Source organism: Condylostylus longicornis, unplaced genomic scaffold, assembly GCF_029603195.1.
Source record: "Condylostylus longicornis isolate FDR11 unplaced genomic scaffold, ASM2960319v2 ptg000044l, whole genome shotgun sequence".
NCBI lineage: Eukaryota > Metazoa > Arthropoda > Insecta > Diptera > Dolichopodidae > Condylostylus > Condylostylus longicornis.
In genome coordinates, this window is record NW_026578013.1 from 9,186,058 (window position 1) to 9,206,812 (window position 20,755).

A 20,755-nucleotide genomic window follows, 5' to 3' on the forward strand; every position below is an offset into this window, starting at 1 on the left:
TTTTTATGATAAAATTTCCATTAGATCACATTCTATGCGATATTATGCTGCATTCTCATATCAAATAATAAAAAACAAATAAAATATAAATAATAAAAAAAAGAATATCAAAATTACAAAACTTATTTATTCATATGTGCTCATATATATGTAGATTTTCTGTACCAATATAAGGTATTTTCTGCCCACAACAACCTTGAATGTACGAATTTTTAAAACATTCCCCAATTCTAATAAATTCCAATATTGTATGATATTAATTTCAAGTTTTGTAATTTTTTTTTGGACATTTCTATTCAAAATTTGTAACAAAAGTCATTAAATAGAATTTCATTTTTTATTTTTACATTTATATGAAATTGTACGTGTACGTACTTAAACATAAATAATTTGTACATATGTGCTTAAATAATAATCCATCATTAAAATTTAAATAAAAATGTCAACATTATATAAAATAAATGTATGCCAGGAATATATAAATTTAATATTCCAGATAATTCATATATCTATGTGTATAAATCATATGTCTTTCTTAAACCTCTTGTGTGCTATTAAAAAAATATGGGCAGTTATTTAAAAAATATAAAAAGTACTTGTAAATTTTTAAAAACATACTTTATTTTCAATAAAAATTTAAAATTGCTAACAATTTTGAATTATTCTTTCAGAAATTGTAAAAATTATAATTTTTTACTCAAAGTGAAGAAAACGACTTGGTATTCAATTGCCAACTATGTTTACAATGGCGATTTTTTAGTAAAATTTGTTTACAATTTATTTGGTAAAATAAATTCATCGTTTACCGTATCCGTTTATAAAATATGGACGATGCAAGTAGGTTGAAGAAAAGGGTTCCCCGAATTTGAAAAAAAAAATTTTGATATTTTTTAACTTTTATATAATTTGCATCAACTTCGCAACATCTAAAAAACGAAAATCACGTCCATAATTATTTCTGTTACATGTATATTAGCCACCTGACTATGACGACCAAGCAATAGGTTAGTGCTCTTAACACCATTAATGAATTTTTTTTGGAATTCAATTTTCAAGCTCATAATCGTTAGAATCGAACATTACATTTTAATTTCAATAATTCATTTATATATCGAATATGTATAACAGCGTAATACAAGTATACAACTTGAATAATATTTTATATGACAGTACACAAAAACAATTTCTAATTACGAAAATATGTTATATATGTTTATATGTTACAATGAAAACCAATAAAAATTATTACCATCATAATGGAATACACATAATGTTATATGTATAATAATATACACATACAAAAGAAAAACAATATATACCTATAGGGAAAATTATATAAAATAAAATATCGAAAATATTATTATAAAAGTACAAAATAATATTTAGTCCATTTTAAAATGAATACATAAAATGTATGTTACTTGAACTAAAATAAATTATAAATTTGTTACACATTAATAAGTAAAACATATATAGTATGTATACATGTATGTATTCGAGCATCTAGGCATACATAGGTTTTTTTTTTTATGTTGTAACAATAATATTTATTGTACTCAAATTTTTATGTGCATTTGAGCGAATAATATTCGTACATAATAATGTACATATGTACATATTTGGTAACATATAATTTGTCATTTATTTTTATGACATTTCATTAAAATAAAAATTCACCATTTTCTGAAATTATGTTTATATATATAGTAGGAATGTAGGTTCTTCATGTTGTCTTGTATCGTTTATGAAATCGTATTTGTAACACATTTAATAAAAATAATAATTTTTCTCTTATTTCTCGTGTAGCTACGCCTAAGGAGTACTCGAAAATCGCGTATATTAGAACTGAATATTTTGAATAATTATAAAAGAAATCAGGGCTTATTCAAGTTTCTTATTTTTTTTATTTTATTAATTTTAAAAAATAATTTTTAAAATTTTTAAAATTTTAAAATTTTAGAAAGAAATAAAGACAATTAGTAGTTAAATTTAATTTACTTTCTTAAAACTCACTTTTATGTTATATAACGTAATGTATCGCACCATGAAAATAATACCGTAAGATCTCAAAATTGTTAATTTTTTTACTAGCAAGTGGTTGAAAGCGCAAAATATTTCTCTATATTTTGCTCCAAATCAGGTGATGATATATCAAAAGTTACCGTTTTTACTCAAAATTTTCTGAGTTCAGTTTTCGAACATTTTTTAGAGAGCGTTTCTTGTTAAATTAGAAAAATATTTTAATCCACGACAGTATACGGTTTTTTCAAATGGGTTGTTGCAATATTTCGATTTACACCGAAAACCACAATAATTCAAAATATTTCAGCCCTGCATTTTTTCGAATAATATCCTTTTTTATTGAATAAAACACCGCGATATTTTGTTTTATTTTTTTTAACTTACACAACTTTAAAACAATGTTAGTATAAAACAAAATGTTCCGGTCTTAATTTCACATATATAAAATTCCATAACCACGTAATTAATTCAATCGAAACTTCTAAATTTAGAGATGTTGTGGTATTATTGCCAAGTACGATATGTATATATCTGTATGTATAATGTACGTGTGCATCTACAATTCATATAAGACGAAAATTTTCGAAAAAATTTATTTACATTTCATTTATTCATTTATTTAACAAATACCAAAAACAAAAGTTATTACCGAATTAAATTATTACCGAAAAAGCAGTTCTAAATGAATCTCCTAGTTATATGGCTACAATATTTAATTATTAATAACTGCACCAGCCGCTACTTTCAAACGGCGGCTTAAAACATCTGTATTACATTGTAAATTGCAAACGATTTTGAATAAATAATTTCGCCCAAACATATGCAATATTATTATATTATAAAGTGTATAAAAAAATGTTAATATTGTTACTTCTTTTTTGAGAACGTAATTTAATCAAATTATTTTATGTAAATAGTGCCATGCGATATAGACGCATATTCATAAACACTTCATAAGATACAATCATAGCAAACGTATAACAAATTCTTTTGTGTGAAATTGCAATAAGTCTTCCTCATGTGTACTTGATTCATATATTTGTTGAATACTTATTGGATTCTGATTACTTCTTAACTGATTTATAATTTATCTAAAAATAAAAGATAATTTATTTAGAAGATAAAAATATTTAAAAATACAAATAGCTATAATAAAAAATACGCGCTAAATGCACCTGCATAATTATAATTTATTAAATTTATTAACTTCATTCATCTAATATGTAAACCACTGATTCATAATATGGAAATTCATCCCTTTAAAACCATAAATATGCAAATCATCTTGTAAATTTTGAATTGTGGTAATTATTTCGTACAATCTCTAAAATTAATTTTATAAATTACCTATATTCTATATTACAATATTTAAGCAAAATTTTATTTTTAAATTAAATTAGTTTAGAATTACTTCATTAATGTTATGGTTACCGCTAAGAATCATGTATAACATCCATGTCCGATCAAAGTAAATATTTATACAAAATTAGCAAAGGATAAAGGAATTTAAAAGAAAAGTTGCTTATAATGCAAATAATTAAAATTTAATTTAAAGAAAATTTCTATAGAAATATTTTCCATAGCTCAGAATGCAAAAACAAAAAGAAAACTATTTAATAATATATTAATCATTGATCTTTTGATTATTAAAGGTATTTGAAATATTTATAATTGTTTTTGTATACTTGCAAATATTTTATAGTAACGCATGATACACATTATGTAATATGTATTGTGCATGTATCAGAAATGTTATATATAAACATATTTGTATTTATACACAACCATATTATTATTATTGCGAACATTCTTATCTAAATTATTTAATTTTGTTAAGTAACTTTCGTATTAAGTTTATACTAACATAAATGAAGGGATGATGTTATAATACATATTTATAATAATATAAATATTATATATATAAATATTTCATATGAAATTATATTAAAATTAAAAGTCGTTTTCAAAATCCAAAACTTTACGTATGTAAGAGTTGTAAATTCGCATATATTTTCACAATTAATCGTACGAACGTATGTTGAACGTTATACTAAATTTGCTTTACCATTTATAACGCTAAGAAATAATGGTCTTATATATAAATTCAAGCATATGCTTTTGTTCAGCGTCTAATTCTGAATCGGTTTAACAATGCCTATTCGTTTGTCCGTTCGTCCATCGACATCAATAATAACTCAAAAACTAATCGAGGTACCGGTTCGGGCAGCAGTTTGAAAATTGTTCAACCTACAGTACGGAAATTTTACAAAATCATATATGATAAAATGGTGCTTGTAATAGCTGTCATACAACACCAAAAGTTATTTTACCATACCTCATTAATTGATCAGCTCATAGCTTTGGAAATTCTCACAAACAAATATATTGTTAAGGCTATTGTGTTTAAAGCCGTTGAAATTTTTGTTTGTTGTAGCTGCTATATAACTTCATAAGCTACTTGTTCATAGCTCAGAAACTAATGCTCTTAGATTGTATGATTTTGTATGGTAATTATTTTTTTAAATTGCACTATATACAAGAAGCAAAAGGTTGTATAAAACTGTATGTCAATTATCTTAGACATTCAAAATCATTAATTATTCGTACGGGTATCACAAAATTGACACGGCCAACTATAACTATTCTCATTTCAAAATAAAAATACTGAATTTTTCTGATTTATATATTTTAGTTTTTAATCAAAAGATTGTTAATTATATGCGCGGTTTTAGGCATTAATAAAACTTATAACAAATTAATAAATCTATAAACTTATACTGAGACAAATCAATAAGTTATCAAAATCTTTGAATTTGATTAAGTGAGAAGAGATGGGACTAACTGAACTATGAAATTCAATTTGTTATTACTTGAGAGCTTCAAAACCTATAATTTTATTAAACTCAAATAATTTTATTAAACTCAAATTTGATTAATACATCGAATCAAATTTCTATTTTACATAAAAATTAAGTTTCATGTTGAGACTATTTTGCTTTCGAACACCTTTGTGTACGTTTCATTTGCCCAATATATGAAAACATATATGACAAATTATGCAATGTGTTACATAAAAAAAACCCATGTAATTTCCAATATAATTTTAACTGTAGGTATATTATATTGGTATACATACAATATAAATTATGTATAAACATATTTTACATTAAATATTTGAAAGCTTAATGCAATCAAATATTTTTTTATAATATGAGCATATTTGGTCATTACAAATGTACTATATATTATGTAAATTTAATTTGTGAGGTATATAAAATCTCATTTTATAAAATCTATATATTATATATAGCATATATATTTTTATAACATACATGTGTTTAAATATACATTACATATTTAATAAACTTTCTTATTATAATATACTTTACTTATATATTATTATGTATTTAAATATATAATTTATTATTATATAATAATAACATGACTAATATTTGTTTTTCTTTTCTCTTTTCTTATTTCTTTATATACCGTATATCTTCGTAATATACTATGTATATGTATATATATATTTAGATGGAAAATTTCATTTATTACCCACCGGTGAATTATTAATTCATGATCTCGACTATAGTGATAGAACACATCCTTTTCGTTGTCGTACAATGCATCGTTTAACTAGACAAGTTGTTATGAGTTCACCAGCAAAAGTCAGGATCACTGGTAAGTATCTCTTTCAATTTAATTTTTTTTTTTTAATTTTTGTTATGTTTTTTTTTCTATATTCTAATTTGTTTTTTGCTTAAAGGAGTTTTTTTTTCTTCCTATCTTATAAAATGTGTTTATCTAGGCTTTTATTTACTTTTTGTATATATATATATTATGTACTTTGTGTATATATACATTATGTACTCGTGCATGAATACAATAATATAATTGTATAAGCCTTTTTATTTTTATATCTTATGGACATATATGCTATAGGTATATGTAAGTATTTTATGTAGCTAATGAATACATACTACATTGTAATACATACATTTCATATCATTATTATTTAATATGCATATATATACAAATGTATGTATATTAGTGTATTGTAAGATGAGATTACATAGTAGAGATGCCTAAAGTCTCATATTTGCTTTCAGCTTTCCAGTTATTCAAATTCTCTACTTAATTTTTTTCTTGTATTTTTTCTTATTCTCTCTTTTTTTTAATGATTAGTTTAGTAATATGAACAGATTTGAGGTTAGAGTTTTTTTTTTCTTTTTCATTTCTGATGCTTTTATTTTATCTTTGAATATTTTATCAAAGGCTATATATTTATAAAAATAAAAGCAAAAAAATTAAAGAGCAAAAACCATTTTCCTTCATATATGTAGAAAGAATAATGTTCATTATACCAATTTCTTATAATGACTGATTATTCTTTTATACAACCATCAAGTTCTGATTAATTCTTTATCATTAAAGTTAATACTTTCTCATAACCTCTTCGGAACAAACAAACGAACAAACAAGAAACGACCAGAAAAAGAAAAATTACCCATGTCCCATGTATTCTATGTTTCAAGTAGAGGAAATTTTTCTTCCCTGTTCCCGCGTCCTTTTATATGTATATATATTTACATACACAAAAATCATGTTCCTTTCATCTTCATCTTTCGATAGTCGCATATATGTATAACAATATTTTATGAAAATGTCCTGTCGTCGTCGTTTTGGTATATATTTAGAGTGTTTTCTTTTTTATTTTTTTTTCTTTTGCAATTTTTATATATGTACGAAGGCTAAATTACAATATTTGCAAAAGAATGTTAATTTACGAACCAGAATTTCTATAAATGCTAAACAACATTTTACTCTGATTTTACTTCTAATATAACTGCATATATATTATATATTATGTATTGATGTTTAAATATGACATGTATACATATAATATTATATTTTATGTCTAAAAGCAAGAGTTCACATAATGTACATTATGTGTATCGTTCATGTACCTTTCTTTTAACGAAATGATATTAGGTAAGTTAGTTTGTAGAGAGTGTGGGTATTAAATTATTTGTACACAAACATTTTGTTTACCTATATAATATATATATAATGATTCATTTTGTTCATTTTCTTGTTAACTCTGTTATACGGTTAATCAAATTTTCAAATAATACTCCCATATAACAATTATTGTGTTAAAGATCACAAAAATGAGAGTTTTCAAAATTCAACATTCTTAAGCAAAATTTTGATGTGTTCGAACTTTTTAGCTTATTTTCGCTTCTGAATTCTCATTCAGGATTCTTCAACAAGTTACGAAAAAATTTTAAAAAATCTATGATAAACTTGTAATCTTGCAATGATTTTTTTATAAATTTGTAAAATGGGAACCTTATAACAGGAACAATAGTATCTTCCCTTGAAAATAGCATTACCAGAATGTATTAAAATGATATTCACTCTCTTTCTTCCTATGGATGAAATGAAGAAATACAGACAGTTCTGCCGGAAGTGCTTCGATCTGATGATCTTCTCTGTTCTAAAATTATTTCTCTTTTTCTCCTATATTTATCATTTAAATATTGAATTTGGATATATTTGTTTTGTGTTTCATAATTCGTAATATTACTAAATAAATATTTGTATTTTTGTTAAACAAAAATTTTAACACCAAACGTTTTACAATTACACGCTGCAAACAGTTAACAGCTTTAAAACAGTTACTAAAATATACAATATTATATCCACGTAACTCCGCTTCTGATGATGCAGAGTGAAACCACAATTATTATTTTTACACAAATTAATATTAATAGTTTAGATTATTCTTAATTGTCAAAAACGAGTGTGTCCACATGATTGTATTGAATCTTTGAAAACTTTTGAAAGCACCAACAAAGTAAAACCTAGACGAAAAGTGAAATAATATAATTAATTTTTCGTAGTGCATTTTTTTTTAGCGTCCACCTTAATGGTCAAATAATTAAGCAATGAAATAAACCGGGTTGTAATTAAGAAACTTAAAGCTTGTTAACGCAAAATCAATCAGTAAATTTTTAAAATATTGAACTGAAATTCAAATTCTGGAAAATACTTTGACTTCTATACGGGATTAAATAAAGCAAAAATAAAGTAATCGAAATTTTCTAATATAAAAAGTAGATTAAACATTAAAAACATAAGACAAGTTTTACCTATTTGGTAAAGGAAATAAAAAACAAAAGCCAACAAAGAAAAATCCCAGTTCAATCAAAATTTTTACCTGATTTTTTTCTGTTTTCTGTGTAACAAATTTCCGAATTAAGTTAAGAAAAGCAAAAAAAAAATGTAAAAAAATAAAACAAGAAAAAAAAATCAATTCTGTTAAACGAAAATAAAATCTGTTCCGATTATATATATATATATATAAATATAAATTTAACAAGTCAACAAAAAGTTCCAGTGAGGATTTTAACGAGTCCCTAGATTCGTAAAAAGCAAAGAAAAATATTCGCAGAAACACCAACAGTAAAATACAAAGAAAAAAAATTACAACCAAAAATTTTGTCTTCCAATTTGCTTGCTTTCATTTTTCCTTTATTCTTTTACTCCTCCTTAAATACCAGCGCGTATAGACAATACAGGTATTTATTGCAATTTAGTCTGTCAGGAGAATTTTCGCAATATTTCTTTTTGTTTTTATTAAATATTATAGATCACATTATTACATCATTGCACATACATACTTAATAGATGCAGAGTATAGAGTTGAAAAATATTTAGATAACAATATTTGGGCTTTATATCAAAACACAAACCGAGCATAACATGGCAATCTTATATACTCATAGATATGAAATATATTAAAATCTTATGTTCTATTTTATAATTATATAAACGCAATAATAACTTACTTAGTAATTTGCTTCAAATCTCTGGGTAAGCAGTATGCGAACTTTACTTGCAAGTTATGCACAATTTAAGGATAACTAATGATTTTTATATCATATTTGTCAGATTTGAAGATTGGTACATCTGAGGAAATAGCGCGTTACGGATTTTGTTGTACCTCCCTTTTGAGTGCGAGGCATACCACTACAACAGTTGCTCAACATCCACTCAGTTGATGAACTTGAGCAGACTGAAATTCGTGAGAACAAAATTGGTGTATATTCTCAGTATTTCGCTTCTGCAACAAACGAAAGCACCAAACTTTCTCAAGAGGTAGTCTTAGATCTTTCGTGCCGTGCTAGCCCTGAATTTTTTTCTAGAACACGACAATCTTGTTATTTTATTTTCTCCTTTTATAAATACTTATCTCATTAACCATTTACTTTGACTATGATCACAGGTTTTTAAGTCAGATAAAGGCTAATTTCTACATACTGCTTAATATACAAGAACTCCTTACCATAATTTACAAAATTCTTCGTATTTTCTCTATTCTTAGATTGTTTTAGATTGTTTATTTTAAATTAACATTAACATATTAAATGAACGTTTCTTTAATTAAAGCCAAATTAAAGTTTAATTATTCTTGCTTAATCTTTATTTATAAAACTTAACCTTACAACCATTAAGAACTACGCTGAAACAAAAATTGAAATTCTCACACTAAAAATGACTTTATAAAATTAAACCTTTTCCACAATTTTCCAAAAACAAGAAACATAATCCTTATTTAAAAAATTAAAAAATCATTATGAAATATTTTTTATAATTAAAACTTTTAAGTTCAAGCAAAAGAAACAACCGCATATCGTAAAATTTTATATGAAAATTTCTTTTAAAAATTTTTCTCCAAGAAAAAAATCAAAACAAAATTAAGAAAGAAAATTAAAATTTAATCAGTGTGCGTTTTTGTTTTTTTTTTATTCAATTATTTTAAAGGTTAAATTTAGCGTTAATTTTTAACCAGTTTATTGGTACTAATTTAAATAAATTAATAAAAAATGAAACAAAAATTAAAAAAAAAAAAACGGTCTTAAAAAAAGAAGTAATCAAAATGTGGGATGAATTTTTTTCCACTTTTCTTTTTTTTTCAATGATGAATCCATGAATCCTTTCAAAATAGAAACTGACCTTAGTTTATATTAAAAATTAATTTCAAAGAACCAATATTAGCACCTTTACAACATTAATTTCACTTTTTGGAAGGAATAATAAAAATAAAATGGAAAAGGAAAAGCCAAAAGGAAATTTACATTTTTATCGTAAGATTACAATCAAAATTCTTTTTCCTCTCCTATTTTTCTTGACTTTCCATTGTTCAAAAATAACCTTTAAGATCTTTAAAAAGGAATTTTCTGTTTTTTTTTCGTTTGTTAATTTTTTCCCTTTTCTTTTTTTGTTTTTGATGCTATGGACCGTCGTATACAAATACATTCATAAGTTACTTTCCTTTTGCAATGTGAAATATCCTTAGATGCCCTGATTAGAAAACATTTTATAAAAAAATTTCTCAAAAATGTGTTTGTTTTTTATTTTTGGTTCTTTTATTTTTTTTTCGTTCATCGTATTTTCTTTTCAAAGGTTAATCGCATTATTTGAAATTTTTAGATCCTTCAAGAAGGCAGAAAAAAAATGCTAGTAGAAGAAAGATACAAAATGGCTTAGAATTATTCACTTGATTCATATCGTAAAATTCGTATGAGCTATCATATGTTTATATTTTGGAGCCATAATTGAACAAAAGTGCTCAATCGCAACAATTTTTATATAATCAAAATTACTTGCTCATATTTTTTTTTTCGCCCTGTAATATTCAAATTACCGATTCGTCCTTTTTTAATGTGATTGAGCAAAGAGAAAAAATCTGAAGAACAAAAGACCATCTATTTGTCTGAGCGACACGCATTCAGCAAGATGCACTAAATTTTCAAAAATTACTTAAATAATCAAGCAAAAGAATCCTATATGATTTGGACTTGATTGGGACAGGAATAAAGTAAAGGAATATACCTCTAATAAAAGTTCTAAAAATAAAGATCGTAGAATGGGCACAAAAGTATGAATCCTTTTTTTGCCGTCATACTTAAATTTCCCGAAAATATTTGTGCAGAAAAACATTTGACTCGGCTTCTCGCGGGGTTTTCTTAGTTCTTCATTTAAAGTTCATTTTTATTACATATTGTATACATATAGTGTATCCATGGTCTGACATTATACTATATAGGTTACGTCATTCATTGTAATTTTCTTTTATTTACTGGTTTTCTGGTTTTGAAATTAAATAAAATTGAGTTTTACAAAGGTTTCTCATTTCAAAAATTAGTTATCATTTTATTTGTGTTTTCTTGTTTCCCTATTTTTCCTTTTATTTTATTTTTTTTTTTTTGAAAAGGACACCCTAACCCTTTAATTGTTAATTAAAATTCTAAATCGGAGTAAGGTACCCAAAAATATAATGTTTGTTTATATGTATGTATGTATGTATAGTTGATTATCTGTTTTACACATTTTTTCTTTCTTCTCCAACGCTAGATCTCTTCTAAAAAAAAAAACAAAAATAAAATTTTTGTTGATGTTCTTTTATGTTCCTTAACTCAAAAAGAAAAAAAATTACCTTTTTATATAAATTATTCTTAAAATCACCAGAATATTGGAATGAAAAATAAAATGAAGACTAAAAGACAACCTTTCAAAAAAAGAAATGTAAAACCTCGAGGTTTAAATTTAATTAATTGAAAATTGATAAAGATTTTGAAGTTAAGTAAAAAAACAAAACAAACATGAAATAAAGGAGAAGGATTTACCCTGGAAGAAAGAGAGAGAGAGTAAAATCTTTCGTGTACTTTTATTTCCCTTTACAATTTTGTTGGTTTTTTTATTTGATTAAAAAATAATTTGCTCTCATTTTCTTGGCAGGTGTAATTTAAGAATTTTTTAGGTTTTTTTTCTTATTTCTTCTTTATTATGGTTAATATTTAAGATCTCGTAAACTTTTTAAAATTATTTCATTTATTTCTGAAAATAATTATGGTTGAATTTAAATAAATTTTAAATGTAAAAAAAAATTGTAATGAGAATCTTAATATTTGTAAAAGATGAAGTCATTTTGAGTGAAAAAATTCTTCAGTTAAGATAAAATTTTAGACTGGATATAAGTAATTAAAAAATTAGGTGATATTTTTAATTAAATTTTTGGGAAAAAATAGGTTCAAATGTAATTAAAACGAAAAACATATTTTCTTTGTAAAGAAACCCAATAGGTGCTATAAAAATAATTGCTAAAAAAAAGGGTTCTTCTAAACGATATATTTTTAATTACTATTAATGATACTAGGTCTAAAAAACTTAAAAAGTTTTAAATGAATGAAAATTAACTTAACTCATGAAAACATGAGTTAAGTTACCAAATCTTATTTAATAAGTTAAAAGTATTTACAGAACGCATCATCTTAACACATTGTTGACCTATCACGAGTTAACTCATGTTTTGATGACCAAACGTTGTTGACCGACCACGAGTAAACTGGTGATGCGTTTTTTTTCGCATCGCTGTTATTTTCTTTATCTGTTGTATTCTATATTCCATACAGTGCAATTGTTGATCATTATGAAGACCCGCCAAATCGTTTCTTATAAAAAATATTCAATAATTTAAAAAATTTAAAAAAAAACCATGACGAAACATAACGAAGCAACTTTCAATGAATTACACGCGGATACTTTATCTGATTTTCCGAGTGACTATGAATCAAATTGTGGTAACTGTGAATATAATACTGCATTAGGGGAGAGCGACTCTGATATTAGGCCACCAAAATATCAAAAAATAAATATTAAAAGTTGAATAATAAATAACATTTATTAAAGTTTATTTTTATTGTTTTACTTCCACTTCTAATTACGAAATGATAGTCGGTGACATGAGATAAATTTTCAATAAAATTGCCGGTCAACAATATATTAAAAAAAAAAACAAACTTTTTTTAGTATTTCGCAAGCATATTATTTTCAAACAATCTTCCATGAAAAATGAAAATTTTGCATATTTTTAGGGGCATACATGTAAAAGTAACTGAAATTAACGAAAAATCATGTAAAATTTTAAAATTTATGTAAAGTAGTTCGTTCATTGCACCTGCTCAATATGTGTAAGAAAAGGTAGACCGTGAATATTTTACTAGACCAATTGCTCGCTAAATCACTTAAAAAACTCCAAAGGAACTCTGTTCTTTCACAACATTTGATACTAAATGTATAAAAATAAGGGAATCGTTTTAATTATCGAAGACAATTATGTAAAATTTCCAATTAATTAATGCCCTTTATACTTTTATTTCGGTATCACAGAAATAATTTAATTGTTCCTATTAATTAATATTCAAAATTGCTATTTTCACAAAAAAATTCTGCCAATAGAACACGCCCACCCCATTTCTAAATTTAATTATATTAGAAATTATTCCTATGAATAGAATTTCATTTAATTTAAAATTTAAGTAATGATTATTACTACAATATTTTTTTTATTTTTTTAATCACTTTGACATTTTTGAAAAGAAATATTTTAATTTAAAATTTTTATAACGATCGCCTTTAAGGCAAGTTCTTCCAAAACCAAAAATATATACAGAAGTAAGTATATACAAAATATACCTACAATTATATAAGAATTTTAATTAATCTGTAGTCATTACTGTATTTTTCTATACCATATTTTCTTCATCTTTAAATTTATTTCGCGAAAACAAAATGACATAAAAATTATTTACGCTCAATATATAACTAAAAGTAATTCTTAAAATTTAAACAAAAACAAAAAAAATTATCATATTACAGTAATTTTTTAAAATAAATTTTCTGCTTAATTTAAATAAACGGTATACAACAATATAATTAAAAAACCAATGAGCATTTTGTATTTTGTTTAGGTGTGAGGAAGAACAAAGTTGAAAATAGTGTAAATTTAAGCTAATATTATAGGGTTACACAATTACAATGTTGTGACTCAAAATTAGAAGCCCTTCAGATAAAAAAAATTTGGTTTCTACCAAAATTAGAAGTATTTTTAAACTTTATTTTATACTTGATCTACCTTATATACTTGAGGGTTTAATTCGTATAATAATGAATGCAAATTTAGCATAAATAAGAAAGTACTTATTGCCTTATATTCTAGTAAGAATTATTAGCAATTAAATACCATCTCAAATGTGGTATATTTTACTTTTAACAAAGTTTGTCTGTATATAATCATACGTCTTTAATCCAATAAGTCTTGTAAAACATGTGTAATGACTCAATAAAATCAATAATATAAGTACATCGATACAAGTAGTTGAGACTGTAATTTTACTTTTCAGTATTACAAACGGAATATCAAAAATATAATAAACTAATTTAAGATGTTATTTACTATATAAATATATAAAAAAAGGGTGGCAAAACATTTTCAAAAAGAATTTTAATGAATTTAATTACTTTAATTATTTTATAACATTTCTGTACCAGCACAGCATGTTGTTAAAGTTAAGGATAAATTTTAGTTTTATCAAAATTGGTTAGATATCGTAGTAGGTAATAAATGTTTTTTCCTTTGAATTTCTTGCTTTTTTTTGTTTTCTTATTCCGCGTTACATAAATAAATATATTAGGACAATTAAATGACAAAATTGGATTCTATTGTGTCGTCAGAATAATTTAATTAAATTAAATTTATTATCGATATTAAGAAATTGTAATAATATAAAAGGACAATTTTATATTACACAAGAATATTGAGATATTTCAATTATTTAAATAATCAAAAAGTTAAATGGATATAAGGGTGTCCCAAAATTCAAGCAAGAAGTAACTTTGATAGAAAACACAAGTTTATAATTAAAAATTGTAAATTTTTAATGATTTATATATTACACAGTATAGGGCCACGACTAAGCTGGCACGTACACACTTTTTACCCACCACAAGGCTTGGTTGTGGTCTCGTTGACAAAAATCATAGACTTCAAAAAACCGCAAAGTAAAACATCCAACGGCGTTAACTCGCATTATCTGGGCGGCCAATTCCGATTACCAAATAATGATCAATTGAAATGACTCATGCAGTAATTGAATTGTTTCTCGGGCTGTAATGCTTTATTTTTTTGATTCGTGCATTATTAGACTTTATTTTATTGCTTATTTTATTTATTTTGATGTTGAAAAAAATTTTAGCTTGTGTCTGAGTATGGTAAATTTTTTTATTTTTTAATTGATTTTAGATCTGAAATTTTTGAAATGCCAAACTAAAAAATTCTCTATAATTAAAAATATTCTTTAGTCTATCCAAACACAAATGATGAAGAAAGCGTGGGCAACTTCAATTGCTTGTTACGATAACAATGCAGTACAAGTATTAATTCAAAAAAAAATACTTTATGAAAATCAAATAAAAATTTTAAATTGCCTTTGTTATTTTGTTAGAAATTATTTTTTTTTCCATAAATTTTTTATCATAGACAGATCTAATGCGAATTACTTTATATTTGGCTTGAAATTTGCTTAAGGATAAATTCAATATTGATTTCCAAAACACTTTGGACAAAATTTAGCGAAGCAAGATAAAAATATATTTAATTGCTTTTTCCTTGAAATGAAACCCATGAAAATTGTATCAGTGCATTCATTTGCAGACAAAATAACCATTTTTTGTTTTCTATATTATAGCCTTTGAATTTTGAATTGCATACTTGAAAAATATTGATCCCCCCCAAATACTATTTTGAATACATACATATATAGTAAAACATTGATTAGAATTAATTTTAAAATAAAAATTTAGCATTTATATAAGCAAAACCTGTCAGGACCTAAAAAAAAAATTTATAGAATTAAAAAAAACTCCAATATATAAATTTCGGTTCCCGCAAAAATTCTAAAACAAAAAGATCTTAGCAAAAGGATTTAGAATTGAAATAAAATGCAATTGCTTATCCTTTCCTGTTTTAATATTGGTTATCGTTACATTTCTCTATTTTACATTTTACATCCTTATCAGAATGACTACAAAAAAAAAATATATTTATTTTTTTTCATTTTTCTGATTTTCTTTTCCTCTCTTTGTTTCAATTTGTCTCTCTTTGTCTTTCTATTTTTGTTTGACATTAAAGGAAATCTCTTGCTTTTTTTTAGCTTGAATTGCTACATTGCCCCAAGAGTATACTTGTTTTTTTAACATGAAAAGTGTATTAAAGGATTTATGACTAACACAATGATAAAAATAAATAAATTTGCAGCAGAGTTTTATTTCCTCTTCTCCATAATACCCTACACAAATTTTAGTTTAACGAAATATGAATTTATACCAAGATACATACATAAAATGAGAACGAAATGTAAAAAAAATAAATCACAATCCCCAGATCTTGTAGGTCTAATGCGGCATAACAAAAAACAAAAAGAGAACAGAAACAACCGAGTACATAATAAGAATAAAATTCTCACGTTACTTTTTATTATGCTTTATATATTCAATATACTCGAATACTTAACCTTACCTCAAGGTTACAAGCAATTTTTTAATATTAAAAAAAAGAGAAAATGATAACTGTATCCAAACAAATTTATCTTATTCACGGTTAAACACGTGGGGAAAATTAATCAAATTTATAATAAACGAAAAATAAGCACCATTTTATTTTTTTAACCTACGACAATTAAAATGGAAAAGCATTGACTTTTTTTTAATTCCTTTATTCATTACTGAAAAATATTACAATTATACCGCTCAATGTCTCTAATAAATAGCACTCCTATTGAAATTTAAGATAATTTTATATAATATGGCTACAATAAAAGATTTGGATGCGAAAACTCAAATTAAAAATATTAAATTAGAAAATATTAAAATAAAATTATTACTATAAAGGTTTGGTTAAAATATTATCTAATATATACAAATTATATCTTAAAACTAAACATAAATATTTACGAACTTAAATCTAAAAATTTAATTCTAAAAATATGGTTTTCTGTAAATTAATTTATTGGTATTGGGGAGGTATTTTTCATATATTCTTTTTAATACATGTGGGAGGTGTTAAAAATCATTGAAAAACAAATATAGGACGACCCAAACTGTCTTCAGGTTTATCAATAGTGGGAAACATAAATCCAATCTGAAACGGTCATATAGTCATAAGCTTCCAACATTATTCAAACTGACCAGCTATTAATATTGCTCTATCGTGTTTTTGTATCTTCAGTCTGTGAACAGCACCTTAGGCTAAATCAGGAGGTCTCGCTCGCTTCATTCTTTTTCACTAAATGTTTTCCCCTATATAAGTCGAGAGGCCTCGATATTTACATGCTGTTCCAAGCGCGGTATTTGTTTTTCACACATGAATATTTTATATTGATATTATTTTAGATTTAATAAACATTTTGTTTTTTAAATTAAGAGGATCAAAATTAGAATTTTTCAATAAAATAATTTTGATTTAAATATAAGAAGCTCTTAGGTGGAATGAATCATACTATAAGTGTAGTCTTAACGTATTCATTATTTCCGTGCCCAACATGACAAAACAATAAATTTTGAAAGAATTCAATACTCTGTTGCAGTGTGGTTACAATTTTTCATCGGGATTTTTATATGGTTACCAAATTTAAATAAATAGTGAAAACTAAGTCCTATTTATTTCACAATATTCGAGTTTTTAATTATTGAAAGATTAGGTACTTTTATATGAAAATTTTTCCAATTTCGCTTTCTGATCATATCGCATAATTTGCGATTTAAATTGTTAAGCCATGGGAAAGAATTTAAAAAAAAATAAAAGCGATTTAGTAGAATAAAAATAATTAAAAGAGTTTTTTTATATGAACTTATTAAAGTGTCAATTATAATGGAACACTCTGAATTTGTAATACATAACTCAAGCATGTAACTCAAAATCAACGACCTCAACACAATACGACCTTATACATTTAAATGTTAAGTTATAATGTCTTTAAGCAATTTATTATAAGAAACGATTTTGTTCCAACAATCTGAGATCGTTTTGTCATATCATATTGGCCCTACTCATCAGTAGATGAACCACTTAGATACACTTAAACAACTTAACAAAAATTACAAATATCGACTTATACATATATGCGCTTATCCGTAAAAACCATCTACAAAAAAATTCCTGAAAAGCTAAAATAATTTTTAAAGTAAAAATTGAATTATAATTAAAAGCTTAGTGTATCTAAAATGACCAACAACTCATTTAACATCATCATGAAATAAAAGTAGAATATAATTGCATCCCCTTTAATATAACCAACTTATTTTGACAAAAATTTAGTTTACGCCTTCATAACTGTTTCATGTATTAAATCTAGTCTTACCATATTTTTAAGAAAGAAACGAGAGCATCCTAACTCCACGTAAATTTGAACAGAGATTACGGGAAAAGATCCTTTTTTCTTGATAATAGAGACCGAAAACTTAGTCGAAAATTTATAGCGCAATGCTATAAAACTCATAACAAGATTTATAGCGCGTTGCTCAGCATATTATTTTAATTTTCATTATTATAGCGGCTATAAAATATAACCATTTCAAAACAAATAATTAAAATTAAACTGCTTTAGTTTATTACAGCAAAATAAACAAAAACTTTTTCAAAATTTAAATTATTTCTTATAAAAAATTTTTACCGAGCTTACTGTTTCCAGCTCGCTTGTACAGCACATTTTAAAGCAGAGGCATCATTAATTTTAATAAACTTATAAGTATATGCTATAAAGTTTGCATTCATTAACCATTCTGTAATTATTTAAAATTAAATCCTTTTTTTTGTCCTTTTTTCCTAGAAGCATTTAAATCACCATAAATGGATTATCATAAGTTACATTTTGTTCATCGTACTGTTTCTTTCATTTTTTTGTTTTGTGATACCAGAGGTTCTTGTTGTGAAGGAAGTTTACTTCGCGAATTCCCTTCATTTTATTTAATTTTATTTTTTCTCTTAAATGTAATAAAAAATTATTAAAATAAAAAAATTTAATTAAGACCCTTAGCCGCACCCAATCTATATTTCATTCTACATTCTTCTGTATAATTATGATGAGCATCCATAGGTACATGATACATACATTACTTTCTTATATACGCATATAACATAGTTACACTTTATACATTTTTCCATCATTGTGTTTCCCTTGATCAATTAGTATTAAATTTTCAAAGTTAACTTTGAATAGTAACTATAAAGTTTCAGTTCTATATTAAATTACGTTCATTTTTTGTTGTGTCTTCTTTTAGATCACCGAGGAATTATTTCGCCGAGTGTTGTAGAACATACTTCACTTGTATCTGTGTCACAAGATGAAGGTGCAGTGCTTTTATGTGTTGCACAAGGATGTCCATCACCTGAATACCGGTAAGTGTAATTTGAACATTTTTTTTTTCTTATATAATTGTGTTTTAGTTGCGTTTCTGCTTTTTTTTTTAATTAAGTAAAGAAAAATTAAATGAATATTAAAAAAAAAAAATTATTTAATAAAAGAATCTGAAGGTACTTAAAGTGTTTTACACTTAGACTAATATCGAAAATCAAAAGCTATTCTAATAGCTATTAGATATTAGAAGCCAGAAAAAAGATATTAAAGCTACGAAGCTATTAGTTTCTTAGAGAAGCTTTTAGAAACTAACAAAGAAAGTAATAACACAGATATGCAAACATTTTGTTTTGGTGTAATGGTTATTGCCTTACACAGAAGATTGCTTATAAAACTGCAACTGACTTATAAAAACTATAGAATTCTGAAAGCAAGATTTCAATCAAAAGACGAACGAATTATAGACGGATCACAGGGTTAAGGTTTACAACAAGTAAACCTTTTACAATTTCTATTGAATATTGAATAGCTTTCCTATAACATTGTAGTCAAAATAGTCCCAACTGACTCCAGGTTCTTATTATAATGCGCATGTTGTCCTTAAGCATTTCTACACACCTGCATACAGGGACCCAGCCCAAAATATTTGTCTGATTCTTCTCATTTTTATATCCAAAATATTTCCCAAATTTGAAAGTGGAATAAACATTTAGGAATCTATCTTTTGTGTTGTTTGCTAATCTAATTCGTCATTTTCTAGAGCTACCTAAGTTGGCTATAGAAAATTGCTTTGCCTCAAAACCCAAAACGCACACCAGAATTAGCGTATAAAATCATATATTTTTCAAAAAATGTTTATTCTCATATTAAATTGCTTAAATTTTCTAACTTGTCTATAACAAAAATCATTTAACAATGCTTCCACGGAAAAGATGAATTATAATCAAATGATTTTTTAAAATATTTTCATAATTTCACTAAAAATGAAATTATGAAAAAGCTGTTCTCTTCTTTTTTTCACCATAAATTTTCATACCTTCTTTCACTTCCTTTTTAATATTTTCCTTTAAATTACTTTATTTAATTTTTATGAAAATTTAATAAAGAAAACTTTTTTTTTTCGCAATTAAATCATTTTTCATTTTTTTTTTTTTGCATTTATTTTATTTTCACCATGAAGTCCAGGATTTTCATTAACAAACAGACATAAAAAAAAGGAAAAATGTAAAAGAAAAGATGAAAATATTTTTAGAGTTAAAATTTTTTTGTACCCAAATTAGGGACACATTTTTCTCAGTGGGATCTTAAGAATCTTGCACACTTGACTAAATTCATTTAGTAGAATTATTCTTTTTGTGTAGGAAATGAAATTGTACGATAACAATATTAAAAACTTATTAATATAAAAATTTTTTTTTCTTTGTTATTTTGCATTTAAATTGTAAAAATTGCAAAAAAAAAAACTTTAAGAA

General features: G+C 24.8%; 1 protein-coding gene across 12 annotated transcripts in view; it reads left to right on the plus strand.

Annotated features, from left to right (window-relative positions):
* LOC129610439 (cell adhesion molecule Dscam2) overlaps nt 1-20,755 on the plus strand; it is a 190,179-nt gene that overhangs the window by 42,054 nt on the left and 127,370 nt on the right. For all 12 annotated transcript variants that reach the window (XM_055523020.1, XM_055523018.1, XM_055523017.1 and 9 more), the window contains exons 4-5: nt 5,557-5,703; nt 19,207-19,324. In XM_055523020.1, coding sequence (XP_055378995.1) covers nt 5,557-5,703; nt 19,207-19,324 — 265 coding nt within the window. The remainder of the gene's footprint in view (nt 1-5,556; nt 5,704-19,206; nt 19,325-20,755) is intronic.